We start from the raw sequence: 13595 nt of genomic DNA, 5'->3' as shown, positions 1-13595 counted from the left end.
TTACTATGAAATATGCATCACATTCATCAGATCCTGCTACATTAGTTGCCGTACAAGAATAGTTTCCAGCATCTGACTCTTCAAGAGAATTCACAGTCAAAGAACAAGTGTTATCTGTAAGGGCTGCCTGATATTTATCTCCACTTGTGATCTCATAACCATTGCGGAACCAAGAAACAGAGATAGGTGGTGACCCAATGACTTTGCACTCAAGTACAGCAGATGAACCCAAGAGACCATGAGTTTCTTTTAGCCTTTTTGTGAATGAAGGTGGTATAATACGGTCTGTGGAGAATAAAGGAAAGATAAAACCATTATGGCATATCTTCATTGGCAGGGTGTTTGTCTGGGGGGTTGTTTTTTTTTTTTTGAAGCAGCTTTTTCTAAGGCACGTTCATCCATTGATACTCATAGTTCAAGTGATTGGACATAAACCAATGATATAGCACAAATCAAAAGCAGAAATACATAGCTTAATTTATAAGGTGGATCCATTGATAAACATATATTTCCTGAGTAATTGAGAATGAGCTGTTATTATCCATTCCTAATATCACACCAAGCAAACTTTTCCCAAGCTAGAGCCATTTGAGATGGTTCAAATGCACTGTGTATAAGACAGAAAGGGTATGAAGAATTTAAAACCCCAGGTTAACCAACTAACCTGAAACGTGCACTGATGCTGTGCAACTGCTTTGGCCAACACAATTTTTCACCTCAAAGGTATATTCTCCACTGTCTTGTAATTCTGTATTCAGAATCTTAAGCCCAGACACTTTGTTGAAGAAGGTGATTTTGTATTTATGATCTGTAGAGAGCTCATGCCCATCCTTGAACCACCGAGCAGTGAGCTCTGGTGTCCCAGCTACCGTGCATTCTAAAGTACAAGAATCTCCAGCTGTGACTGTCATTGGTCCTGGTTTCTCTACAATAGTTGCTGGCTCTGGAATGAGATGCAAATCACAGCCACATTTATAAACAGGATGGTGTAATATACAACTCTGCACTACATTTTAAAGAAAATCTATACAAACCTAGAACTGATAACATAGCGAAACATTCTTGACTTCCAGCATCATTTTTAATCTGGCAAGTATATTTTCCAGTGTTGGATGGCTCTGCATTCACAACCTGAAGAACAGCAACTTTATCTGAATAGGACATCCAGAGGTTGTCACTTTCTCTGATGATTTCTCCTTTGTCTTTCAGCCAAAGGACAGAAATAGGCTCAGACCCTTCTACTGTGGCTTGCAATTCAGCTGGCTCCCCAACTGTAGCAGTGATATCATGGAGTTTCTTCACAAACTTAGGGGGTACTGATAAAGAGACAGAAAATGTGTAAATGATGAAATAAAAAATAAAGATGAAAAGACACAACTGCTGTGGAAAACAGATGTTGATGAAAGGCCTTTTACAAACCTTTCAGTACCACGGAGCAAACGCAAGTGTCACTTCCAACATCATTGATGGCCTTACAGTGATATTCGCCAATGTCAGCAGCATCAACATTGAGGATGTGAATACTAGTGAGGTAATTCTCTGACAAAATCTTGTATTTCTTGCTACTCCTAATTTCTCTTTTGTCTTTATACCATGATACTTGGAAGGGAGGAGTGCCTTTAAGCTCACATTCCAGGTGAACATCAAAACCTCTCAGAGTTTCTACTGGTCGGGGTTTCTTGTGGAAAACTGGAGGAGCTGTTTGAAACAAAAAGGTTGAATTCCTGTTAAACATGAATTGCAGGAATGCAAACTGCAATCAGATGAGAGAGCCCAGATATAGATACTGGAGGGAAATTTCCGAGGCAAAATAAGTTGATGTTGTATTGAGGTTTAATAGTAACCTATGGGCCAGAACAGACTGCCTGAAAAGGGCGGATTGGGGCCGCCCTGGTGCTGCTTGGCCTGGTGCTGCAGCAACCACATGCTGTGACCCCCAAGCCACCCTGGAGCTGGCACAAATGGGAGCAGAAAAGATCTACTCCTATTTGGGCTGGTAAAAGGCAGCCTTAGGTGGCCTGGTAACAACCCCAGGATGCCTTCACGCCATTCTGGTAGCATGTGGGGTGTAAATACTGCACCCCCAGAGCATCTTGAAGCCACCCACATCTGGTCAGCCAGGGCAGCTTCCAAGAGTCTCGGGAGAAGGTCGGATGTAAACGCCATGCCCCAAGCTCCATGGAAGCCGGCTTTTCAGGCTGATCTGTTCTGGCCCCTAAGGTTGGCCTATTTAGCAAATGAGTCTAAACCTCAACCACCTTCTAAAGCAAGAAGAATGGAAGAACAGGTTCTGACCTTTCACTTTCAGTGACGTACTGCTGCTGGCACTGCCTGCTGAATTTTGGGCCTCACAAGCGTAGTCTCCACTGTCTTCAACACTCAGATTGTGCATTTCAATGACTGCCACAGAATCAGTGAAGGATATACTGTACTTATTACTGGGCTGAATTTGAGTTTCACCCTTATACCACACAACATTAATTTCTGGAGAACCACCTATCTTGCATTCATATCTAGTTGAATCATTTTGTTTTACAACTCTGGAAGTATCCAACTTCTTAATAAACCGCGGTGGCTCTATTGAAGAGAGAAGACAAGAAAAATACAATCATAAGATAATGTTTTAAGGAGATGGTTTGTTTCAGATATGTGAGAATTCGGAATCTGGCATTTTCCCCACACTGTAGCAATAATAACAAGTATTCTTTTTCTTCCTCCCAAATTTATGACTACAAGATCATATGCCAAACAGGACAACTGTGAAAACCTTACAACAACAGTCATCAAGAATGAAAAGTGAAAAGAAGCACCCACAATTCTCATTTTGTTGGTACCGGGCCGAGTGAAATCAACATAGCTGCTTGGATGTGTCTTGCTTTCTCTTCTTTCCAGTATATATATATTTACATTGCTTGCTTCTAATGTAGCCTAGTACTCGCAGTTCAGGTCTCTTAAAATGGCAGAGCTTTTGTGCCTTCAGCAACTGGTTACTAAGAAGTTCAGCTGGTAAAGCTTTCCTTATCATTTACTGATATATATATATATATATATATATATATATATATATATATGGAAATACATATAGGTACAGGTATAGATATAGACAGACAGACATAGACAGAGATACAAATCTGTAACTCTACAGACACGGTGTCAGAAAGATGGCTGTATAGAGCCAGCATGGGGCAATTTTGAGTACTGGATTAGGATTCTGGGAGACCAAAGTTTGGATCCTATTCAGCCATGGATACCCACTTGATAACCTTGGGCAAGTCATACTTTCTTGGTCTCAGGAAGGCATTGGCTATTATTTCTTTTTAAAATCAAAATAAACACAAAGCTTCTTTCTTACTATGAACTAGAAAGTTCTAAAGTTGAAAATAAAAAATAGTTACTCCTTTTCCAAATAAAGAGATGATGCCCCACTTAAACACTACATATTAAAAGGGCAGTCTATATATCCAGCCTAGTTATGGACTCATAGATTTCTGCACAGTGCTAATTTTAGATGGTCTTATGAGCAAGAAATATAAAACTCAGTGCAGTATTAGGTTTCTCATAGAAATAACTTCATCCAAAACTTCAAGAAGGTATTTATCAGCTGCTGTTTATCAGCTGCTAGTCTATATCATGGATGCCATTTGCCTGCACCCACTCCAAAGTCCAAATGATTCATATGTCTTTAATTTAATTTTACAAAATAGAGGCACAGAGGGAAATACAGCCATTTTCATCAATTACCTTTGAAACTCAGCTGAGCAGCACAAGAATCTTTCCCAGCACTGTTGCTTGCATAACAAGTGTAAAGCCCAGCATCACCTTTGCCTACTTTAAGGACTGTCAGAGTGGCTGTGTTTTCTACCAGCGTGATCTTGTAATTGCCGCCAGGCCGAATCTCTCTGTTATCCTTTGCCCAAGTGACTTTCATTGGCATTGATCCTGTGACATGGCATTTGAAAGAACCACTTTCCCCAATAGCAACATCAAGGGGCAAAGGCTTCACATCAAAAAATGGAGGTTTCAGGTGTTCTACAAAATGGAGTGGAAAAGGACAAGGTAATTCATGCTGCAATCTCCCCTTCAAAATAGCACTAGTTTCCTGCTCTCACATCTCTGTGATTTGTTCTTCCTCTTTAAAATGGAATGAATATGGGAGAAGATTTGGATGGAGTAATTTACAAACCTGTGAGTTGGAGTCTGGCGCTGGCAGAAGCAGTTCCAAGAGCATTTTGAGCTGTGCATGTGTACTGGCCACAGTGAGCCATGTCAGTTTGCAGGATCTGAAGAGTTGCTACACTATTTAAGAAGGTTGACTGAATGTTATCTTCATCATGCAACAATACACCATCCTTGTGCCACGACACCTGAAGGGGTTCAGAGCCAATGATACGGCAATCAAAAGTAACAGGAGCACCAACAGTCTCCTGAATATCTTTCAGCTTTCTTGTAAATGAAGGGGGAAGTTTACGGTCTGCAAAAAGAAACCACATTATATAACAGTATTTCCTATAAGATTCACAGAAAGATTTTGATCATGACATTCTTGCACTACAGCTGTAACAGTGTCATATATCAACAAGAAGAGATAGAGTCCCATTTCCCCTCCACCCCACATACAGGTGCACAGGCTGTGGCAAGACATGAAGAGTAATGAGAAGCCTATGCATACTTCTAAACTTTCTTCTCTGACTGATGCTAATTACTCATGTGCAGAAGACATGTAATTTGTAAAGTATTGAGAGGAATGGAGGGTTACTTGTATGGAGATAAAGAAGGAACTCGGAGATCTCTAATATCCAGGCATGCTGTCTGTGTACATGTCAGGGCTGTTGAATAATAGTGCCCTATTTCTGTGCCTGCAGTACAAGTCAGTCAAGTTTTTACAATATTACTCACAAATCAATGAATGTAACTTAAACAATAAGTATCCATTATTTAAAATGGAGCCATCACCTTTGACAGTCAACGTTGCTGTGGAGGTAGCAAAGCCAACACTGTTTTCTGCTTTACAGACATATTCACCAATATCAGCATTTTCCACTTGGCTGAAAACAAGTGAAGCCACATTGTTCTTGAAATGCATTTTATAAGCCTGAGTAGACCTTAGTTTTGTATCTCCTTTGTACCATGACACTTTGATTTCTGGTGTTCCAGCCAGCTGGCATTGCAAAGATGCTGGCTCTCCAACAGTCACCTCTGCACCTTCCAAGTGTTTAACAAAATAAGGTGGTTCTGAAGAAGAAAGATCGATAATCAGTACCTATTTAATCTAAACATATTGCATAATGGCAATCACTTCAAGAATAGCCAACCAACTTAAGAGAGGAACAAACCTAAAATTGATACCAACGCATGGCATACATCTTCCCCAGCATCATTTGCAACTTCACATACATATTCTCCTTCATCTTCTCTGGTACTGCTAAGAACTTCCAGTATGCCTGATTTTTCTGTTGTTGTTATATTACACTTGGGAGATTGAGTGATGTTTAAGCCATTCTTCTTCCATGTAACAGTGAGTGGGGGAGTTCCGCTAAATGTACTCTCTAGAATAATGGATTTGCCATGCTCCACACTGAAATCACTTAGTTTCTTTACAAATACAGCTGGCTCTAAAGTAAAGTCATACAGAAAAAAGAGGGTCAAACCAATCACTGTGTCATATGTACACATGTGTACATGCCATCATAAACATATACTGACATGTGCAAAAGCCAACATAAATATGTGGGATAGCATTTGGTCCAACCTTTCACGAAAAGATGTGTGGTGCAAGAAGCACTTCCAGCATTGTTAGTGGCAAGGCAGGTATAATCCCCAGTCTGCAGTGGTCCGACTTCAAATAATTCCAACTCTGCAGTTGAATCTGCCAAAACGATGTTGCACGTTTTCCCAGGTATGAGTTCTCTGCTTCCTTTAAACCAGCTCACTTTGAATGGAGGGGTTCCTCTTATCAAACTCTTGAATGTGACACTCTTTCCAGGTAAAACTTCTAATGGATCAGGGGTCTTTGCAAAAGAGGGAGGTTCTAGATTGGCACACACAATGTTTAAAATGTTAGTGGATATGGTAGGTAATTGAAAATCATGTAAAATAAATTCCCAAGATCACAAGATTACAGATAGTAGAAACTTTTGTATTGGATGGCTTGAACAAGCCTTTACTGACCTTGTACAGTCAAAAAGGCACTGCATTCATCAGAGCCGGCAACATTTGTGGCAGTGCAAGTGTATGGCCCTGTATCAGATGAATCCAAAGCATTCACCTTCAAAGCACAAACATTTTCCGAAAAGGCAATTTCATATTTATCCCCACTGAAAATCTCATTTCCTCCATAAAACCATGTGACGGAAATAGGCGGTGAACCAGAAATCTTGCACTCCAAAACAACAGAGGAGCCCAGCACACCAAAGGTTTCTTTTAACCGTCTTACAAAGGAAGGTGAAACAATCTGGTCTGTGTAGGAAGAGGGAACAAAAAAGCCACTTAAGAAAAGAGAAAAATACTTAAAGAAAGGTAAGTGGGAACTGAAATGTAAGATTCCTTGGCTAACCTGAGATATCCACTGAGGAAGTACAGCTGCTCTTCCCCACTTCATTGTATACTTCAAAAGTGTACAGTCCCCGGTCATCCATGTCTGCAGAAAGAACCTTGAGTGTGGCTATTTTGTTCAAAAAGGTAATCTGATGTTTGCGGCTGTTGGCAAGTTCTCTTCCATCCTTAAACCACTTGGCAATTAGCTCTGGAGTACCACCCACAGTACACTCCAAAGTAAATGTACTGCCAGCTGTAACTGTCATGGGCTCTGGCTTCTCTAAAATCACAGCTGGTTCTGGAAGAAAAAAACCCCCACAAGACTGAGTTTAAAAAAAGACTAAGAAAAAATGTTGACAGCATTCCCAATGCAAACGTTTGATTCTTTAGAGGATGACAGAAGTCATTACCAACCTAAAACTTGTAAATATCCTGCACATTCTCGCATTCCAGCATCGTTTTTAATCTGGCAGATGTACTTTCCACCATTAGTTGCCTCGACATTTGCAATCTGAAGAGTTGCGATATTATCCGAAAAGGAAATCTGGATGTTTTCACTTTCCCGTATGATTTCACCCTTGTCTTTAAGCCACACAACTGAAATAGGCTGGGAGCCTTCTACAACAGCCCGGAGTGCTGTGGGTTCCCCAGCATAAGTGGAGGTGTCACTCAGCTTCTTAACAAACCGAGGTGGTTCTGGCAGAGAGAAAAGTACTTATGGTAATCAACAAAGAAGGGAAAGAAAACTGGAAGCAAACTAGAAAGAAAAGTCAGAAAATCTATTTGCATAAATACTAACCTTTGAATTTTACAGTACAAGAGCACGTGTCACTTCCCACCTCATTTGTAGCTTTGCACTGATATTCCCCAGTGTCGGCAGCTTCAAGATTAAGAATGTGGACACTGGCATTGAAGTTCTTAGTTGTCACTTTGAACTTCTTGCTGCTTCTGACTTGCTTTCTATCCTTGAACCAAGCAACCTCAAATGGTGGTGTGCCTGCAATTTCACACTGAAGGATGACATCAGAGCCCTTAAGTGTGTCTACAGGGGAAGGTTTCTTGCTAAAAACAGGAGGCTCTATTAAAATAAAATAAAAAGAATATGAGAACATGTAACCGGACTCCTGGGATAGCTTTCTTGCTAATAGGGTCAAGACATTCAGAAACTGAAGACAGAAGGCATGCTTGTAAATCCTTAATTAGTTGCCTGGGGCCTATTCGAGTTCTCATATATGGTCTATCAGCAGAAGCTCATTCTGAAGTCATTTCTATATCCAAAGTTGTAAAGACCGACTTGGAAACATTGACATCCCCCCACACATTCTTTTTACATGTGGCAAAGAATTTTCCAGATAAAGCAATTAAAAAGGATGGATGAGTGTGCCTACACATAACCTTTAATAAGTGCCATGACTTTTTGTCACACTCACAGCCAGATCTGTTTTTCTTGATATGATATTCCCCACCCCATAGTCCATGTCCATCTTCCATGTCCAAAGACATATTCTTTCTAAGTTCCTTCCAATGTTGTAATTTTTAAAAAAAGAAACACTGCTGCAATTCTCTTCCCTCCAACACACATAATTCCTATTCACATCTAATGTCTTCTCCAACTGTAGTGTTGCTAGGAGGTAACACCAAAGCAGCAAGCAGGTTTTATAACTAATACAGTTAACAAAAAGCTGTATCCACCTACGTCTGTAACTTCATATTGTGCATTATCACCCACTTTCATCCATCCACCTGTTGCCTCTTATTGTGAACTTCCTAAGTATTAGTTAGTTGATCAGGAAATATATTCTGGCTGATGCATAGGATGTATTTAAATCTTAGCCAGAAACAGATTTACATGAAACATATTATTCTTATTACTATATTTGCTTCTATATAGCCATGCAATGTCTGATGCCAGGCTCTGATAGGTAAGACTAGAAGATCACTGGGCCTGATAATGTAAAACTGTTTCTTTTGATCTTAAAGCTTTAAAGATAATTTTCCATATTAAAACTGTTGTATAACTGGCTCTACTCATCAGTACCTCGCTATTTCCACTTTATTATGCAAGCCTAACTCAACAATGTGGTTGCTTTAGTGAGTCAGTCTTAAGTACAAGTCTATCCTATTGGCAGGAATGCCCTTTTGCCAGCTGATCAAAGAGGAGGAGTTTGGATTCAGCACAATTTCAGCTTGCATAGTTCCAGCTCACCTGACTCTTGGTCAGTTAGGATTGCTGTATTCATTAGCAATTCCGCTGTTGATATAACTCTAAATTTTTAACAAATACTTTTGATTATTCATCTAAAACATTATAGAATAGTAATCTAACCCTTCAGAGCATAGAGAAAAAGCAGGGCAGAAAAGCACACAGGGAAGAAGGCTGCAGAAACATTGACTTCTAACCTTTTACTGTGACAACTGTACTGCAGCTTGCAGTGCCAGCAGAATTGAGGGCTTCACATATGTAATCTCCACTGTCTTCAATGTTGGCATCAACGATGACCAGCACTGCTATGGAGTCACTAAATGTCATGTGGTATTTGGCGCTAGCATGGATTTCATGGTCATTCTTGTACCACACAATTTTGATTTCTGGAGAACCAGTGATCTTACATTCAAGTTGACATGAATCACCCTGTTTCACCATTCTTGATGCTTCTAGTTTCTTTACAAATTTAGGCGGTTCTGAGAAGCCAGAAAGAAAGTAACATTCAGTACTGTGATGAATAGTAAAGAACATATTCATGAGAACATATTCAGTGGTATCATCCATAACAGCAACTCGTGTTGCTGCTGCTCGTGTTGTCCAACAGAACAGAAAGCCCCAGTCAGCCTCAGTCTAAAAGATGTTAGTTCCAGAGAGGAGTCTGGGAGAGATTGGCACCAATATCCAGTATAGAAGTTCCCTTCTCAATGATTTGAGAAAAATATTGGTGAGTTAAGGCTCTTAGCAAGATTCTATGAGTGTAGGGTGAGAAGGTGGAAAGGAGAATGGAGCCTGTCTGTGTTCAAACAATCCCACTGCTTTCACATCACCGGCCAGACTGGCAATTCTGTTAGCATGGTTGATTGTCACTCAGAGGCTTATTCTGTTGGTGGGGTGAGACAGTGATACTGCATCCCTGACAGTATCAGAGAGGGTGCCCTGTCCTGCGGTGACAGGGGTGAGGCACAGCCCCACTCTTGGGCCATTGGTTACTAGTACCTGTCAGGTCTGCCAAGTGCAGAAGAGAGCTGGTCCTTCCTCAGTCCTTTTGCAACACATTACTGCTCTAACTGATGGTTCTGCAGAACTCTATATAGGTCATTTTTAATGGCTCAGGATAGCTATACTTATTTCCCATGCAGATAATTAAATAACTGCCACACAAAATACCATATACCCTATTATATACTAAATAAAAACAAATGAGATGCACTTGACTTTTGCAACAAGTAAAATTAAAGAATGCCATGAAATTACATTTAAATATGAAAGTATGTGAAGCACACTCAAAAGATATAATATTTTAGAAAAATATTTTTTCTTTGTTTTACTCTTGTTTGAAGAAAATTCAAGGAATAACTTATTTTATGACTTTCAAACTGCTTTCAGTCATTTATTTTTAGTTTGAAAGAGATCTATTCCATTTAGACTCCAAGTAGTCAACAACAAGGAAGTGAATAGAAAAGAAACCCAAAGAAACCCCTCTTGTGTGTAAAAACCATGTTTCAGTAAGGCCTACTTAAATTCCAATACCTTTTACGTTAAGTTGAGCTGAACAAAAGTCTTTTCCAACATCATTGACAGCTTGGCAGGTATACTGTCCAGAGTCTCCTTTGCCTACTCTCAGAATCCTTAAATGGGCTGTGTTTGCTACAAATGTGATTGCATAGTTGCCTCCTGTACGGATCTCTCGGCCATCTTTTGCCCAGGTAACATGGATTGGTTGGGCTCCGGTAACATGACATTCAAAGTCAACACTTTCTCCAACAGGAACATCTTTGGATTCAGGAGTGATGTCAAATAAGGGAGCTTGTTTGGGTTCTAAGGATTAAAAGGAAGAGGAGATTGCCGATTGATTTGTCCTCTTTCTAACCCACATAAAGCCAATATTGCAACACTGTTTTAGAAGGTAAGAGAAAAGATTCAACAGAATAGAGGGAAACAAAACGGTCAGTATGAAACACACCTGTGACGGTGAACCTAGCACTAGAAGTTGCTGTTCCAACAGGATTGGTAGCTGTGCAAGAGTATTGCCCAGTATGGCTCATTTCCGTTTGCAACAGATGAAGAGTTGCCACATTATCTATGTAAGAAGCCTGCACATTAAAGTCATCTCTTAAAGGTACACCATCCTTATACCAAGTAACACTGATAGGTTCTGACCCATTTAGGCGACAAACAAATTTGATTGGGAAGCCAACAGTTTGCTCTGTATCCTTCAATTTCCTTGCAAAAGAAGGTGGGCGTTTTCTCTCTGCAAGAAAGCATGCATGCAATAAATATACACTTCATGCTTTAATCAATTTTTAAAGAGTGACAGTTCTGTAAATATTAATTTTGGCCAACTCAGAGTAAAGTGATCACCTTGAACTGACAAGACAGCCTTTGATGAGGCAGTTCCAACACTGTTTTCTGCTTTGCAAATATATTCCCCACTGTCACTGACATCCACTTTGTTAAATATCAGAGTGGCAACATTGTCTTTAAAGTACATCTTGTATTCAGGAGTTGATCTTAATTTAGTATCTCCTTTGTACCAAGATATTGTGATTTCTGGTGTTCCAGAAATTTGGCATTGCAAAGTTGTATAGTCTCCAACTGATACCTCAAGAGGTCCCAAGGGTATGACGAAAGAAGGGGGTTCTGAGAATACAAAGAGTCAATGTAAGCCTTAAGAGAAACACACTTTGGAAATATAAAATGTAATTTATAAAGAGCAAGAAAACTTCACCAGACAGACCTAAAGCGGTTACCAGTGCTTCACAAATATCTTCTCCAGCCTCATTTTCCACCACACATATGTATTCTCCTTGATCATCCTTGGTACTATTAAGAATTTCAAGAATGCATGACTTCTCAGTTGTGGTGATGCTGCATTTTTCAGATGGACTTAAAGGTACACCATTCTTCTTCCATGTGACTGAAATTGGAAGGCTACCAGTGTACTTGCTTTCTAAAATGATAGATTTGCCTGGTTCCACACAGTGATCGCTTAGTTTCTTCACAAAAACTGCTGGTTCTAGTGAGCAATAAGAAGTCAAATACTGAGCATCAATGTTGCTCAAACATTTATAAATTTCATTATGACAAACTGCAATAGGTACCAACCTTTTACAGAAAGTTGAGTTGTACAAGACACTTTGCCAGCTTCATTAGTCACAACACAAGTATATTCGCCACTCTGGAATGGCTCTACATCAAAGAGTTCCAGCTTTGTAATCAAATCTTCCAAATAGATGTTACATTTATCACCTGGTATCAGTTCATTGACCCCTCTAAACCATTTCACCTTAAATGGTGGTGTTCCTCTAACAGTAGCTGAAAATGTAACACTTCTGCCTGGTAAAATATCCACAGATTCTGGTTTCTTCACAAAAGAGGGTGGTTCTAAACAGGTATTAAAAATAAGAAAAGGTCAGTTGATAATTAAAGAGGAATGAAAATGTACATTCTCTCAAATTATATCACCAAAAGAACAGAATATTTGCAAGGATTAAAGATTAATATAAAATTATAAAAAGACTTCTGCCAAGAGCTAGTCAGTCATCAAATACTGACCTTGTACAGTCAGAACTGCCTTGGTCTCATCAGAGCCTGCTACATTAGTTGCTTTGCACATGTAAGATCCTGTATCAGAAGAACTCAACGAATTGATTTGTAAGCCACAAACATTGTCTGTAAAAGTAATTTGATGTTTTTCCCCACTTGTGAGTTTATGACCATTTTGAAACCAAGCAACTGTAATTGGTGGCGAGCCAGCTACTTTGCACTCAAGAACCACAGATGAAGCCAGTACGCCATGCGTTTCTTTAAGTTTTCTTGTAAAAGAAGGTGGAATAATCCGATCTGTTAAAGAGGAAGTAAACAGAAGATGATAAAAATCCCAAGAAAAGATAACAAAGGGGTAGAGAGAAACCATTTCTAAATAGAAATATTATGAAAATAAGCAACAGAACTAACCTAGAACATCGACTGAAGCTGTGCAGCTGCTTTTGCCAACATTGTTCTGCACCTCAAAGGTATATAAGCCACTGTCCTCTCTTTTTGAATCAAGAATTTTAAGTGAGGACATTTTGTTGTAGAAGGTAATTTTGTATTTCTGGCTACTAGTCAGTTCTTTTCCATCCTTAAACCAGCCTATTGAAAGTTCTGGTGTTCCACCCACTTTGCACTCTAAGGTACAGGTATCTCCTACTGTGACTTTCATCGGCTCAGCTTTTTCTACAATGACAGCTGGCTCTGGAGAGAGATACAAACAATATACATCTGTAAATGAATTTCTCCCAGACCTAAGCCGTTACAGAAACTAGCACGCTAAACAGGTAACATGCATTTTTCATCACTGCAGTGAAGACCATACAAAACTATTAACTGCTGCAGTATAGACAAAGAGCACACACATCATATCTCAGCATATCACCATAAATATCAGGAAGTGCGTGTGATCTGTAGAACTATAATGATCATATTCTGCACTAATCAGAACATTAAAAGTGTGTATGCTGAGATATGATGCTCTATAAGAATTGCATTTATCAGCTGAATTCTTATCAAGACACAGAATCCAAATTTTTGTCTTGGAATAATGACAAGATTAACGTATTGTTTCAAAGTTCTTTAGCTTTCAGTTTCTGTTAAGACTTTGGTTCGACCTCCTAGTCCTATGTTCCCAATAATTAATTCTAAGCTTGTGTAACTGAAATATCTGCCAATTTGTTTCTCCATGTTGTTGTTGTTGTTAAGTGCCTTCAAGGCATTTCCAACTTATGGTAACCCTAAGGCAACCCTATCATGCAGATTTCTTGGCAAGTTTCTTTAGAAGGGGTTTGCTATTGCCATCCTCTGAGGCTGAGAGAGT

At 39.5% G+C, this 13595-nt stretch overlaps 1 protein-coding gene across 1 annotated transcript in view; it reads right to left on the bottom strand.

Moving 5' to 3' along the window:
- The window catches only part of TTN (titin), a 333475-nt gene that overhangs the window by 204524 nt on the left and 115356 nt on the right, over positions 1-13595 (bottom strand). Inside the window, 22 exon segments of the mRNA XM_042444851.1 lie at positions 1-285; positions 665-943; positions 1035-1316; positions 1420-1698; positions 2296-2577; positions 3742-4029; positions 4184-4471; positions 4954-5232; positions 5334-5612; positions 5750-6028; positions 6169-6456; positions 6554-6832; positions 6949-7230; positions 7334-7612; positions 8935-9216; positions 10271-10558; positions 10704-10991; positions 11102-11380; positions 11478-11756; positions 11846-12124; positions 12296-12583; positions 12698-12976. The exon segment at positions 1-285 is cut by the window's left edge and continues 1 nt beyond it. Coding sequence (XP_042300785.1) covers positions 1-285; positions 665-943; positions 1035-1316; positions 1420-1698; positions 2296-2577; positions 3742-4029; positions 4184-4471; positions 4954-5232; positions 5334-5612; positions 5750-6028; positions 6169-6456; positions 6554-6832; positions 6949-7230; positions 7334-7612; positions 8935-9216; positions 10271-10558; positions 10704-10991; positions 11102-11380; positions 11478-11756; positions 11846-12124; positions 12296-12583; positions 12698-12976 — 6210 coding nt within the window.

Source organism: Sceloporus undulatus, chromosome 1, assembly GCF_019175285.1.
Source record: "Sceloporus undulatus isolate JIND9_A2432 ecotype Alabama chromosome 1, SceUnd_v1.1, whole genome shotgun sequence".
Lineage (NCBI taxonomy): Eukaryota > Metazoa > Chordata > Lepidosauria > Squamata > Phrynosomatidae > Sceloporus > Sceloporus undulatus.
This window is presented reverse-complemented; position numbering and strand designations above follow the sequence as displayed.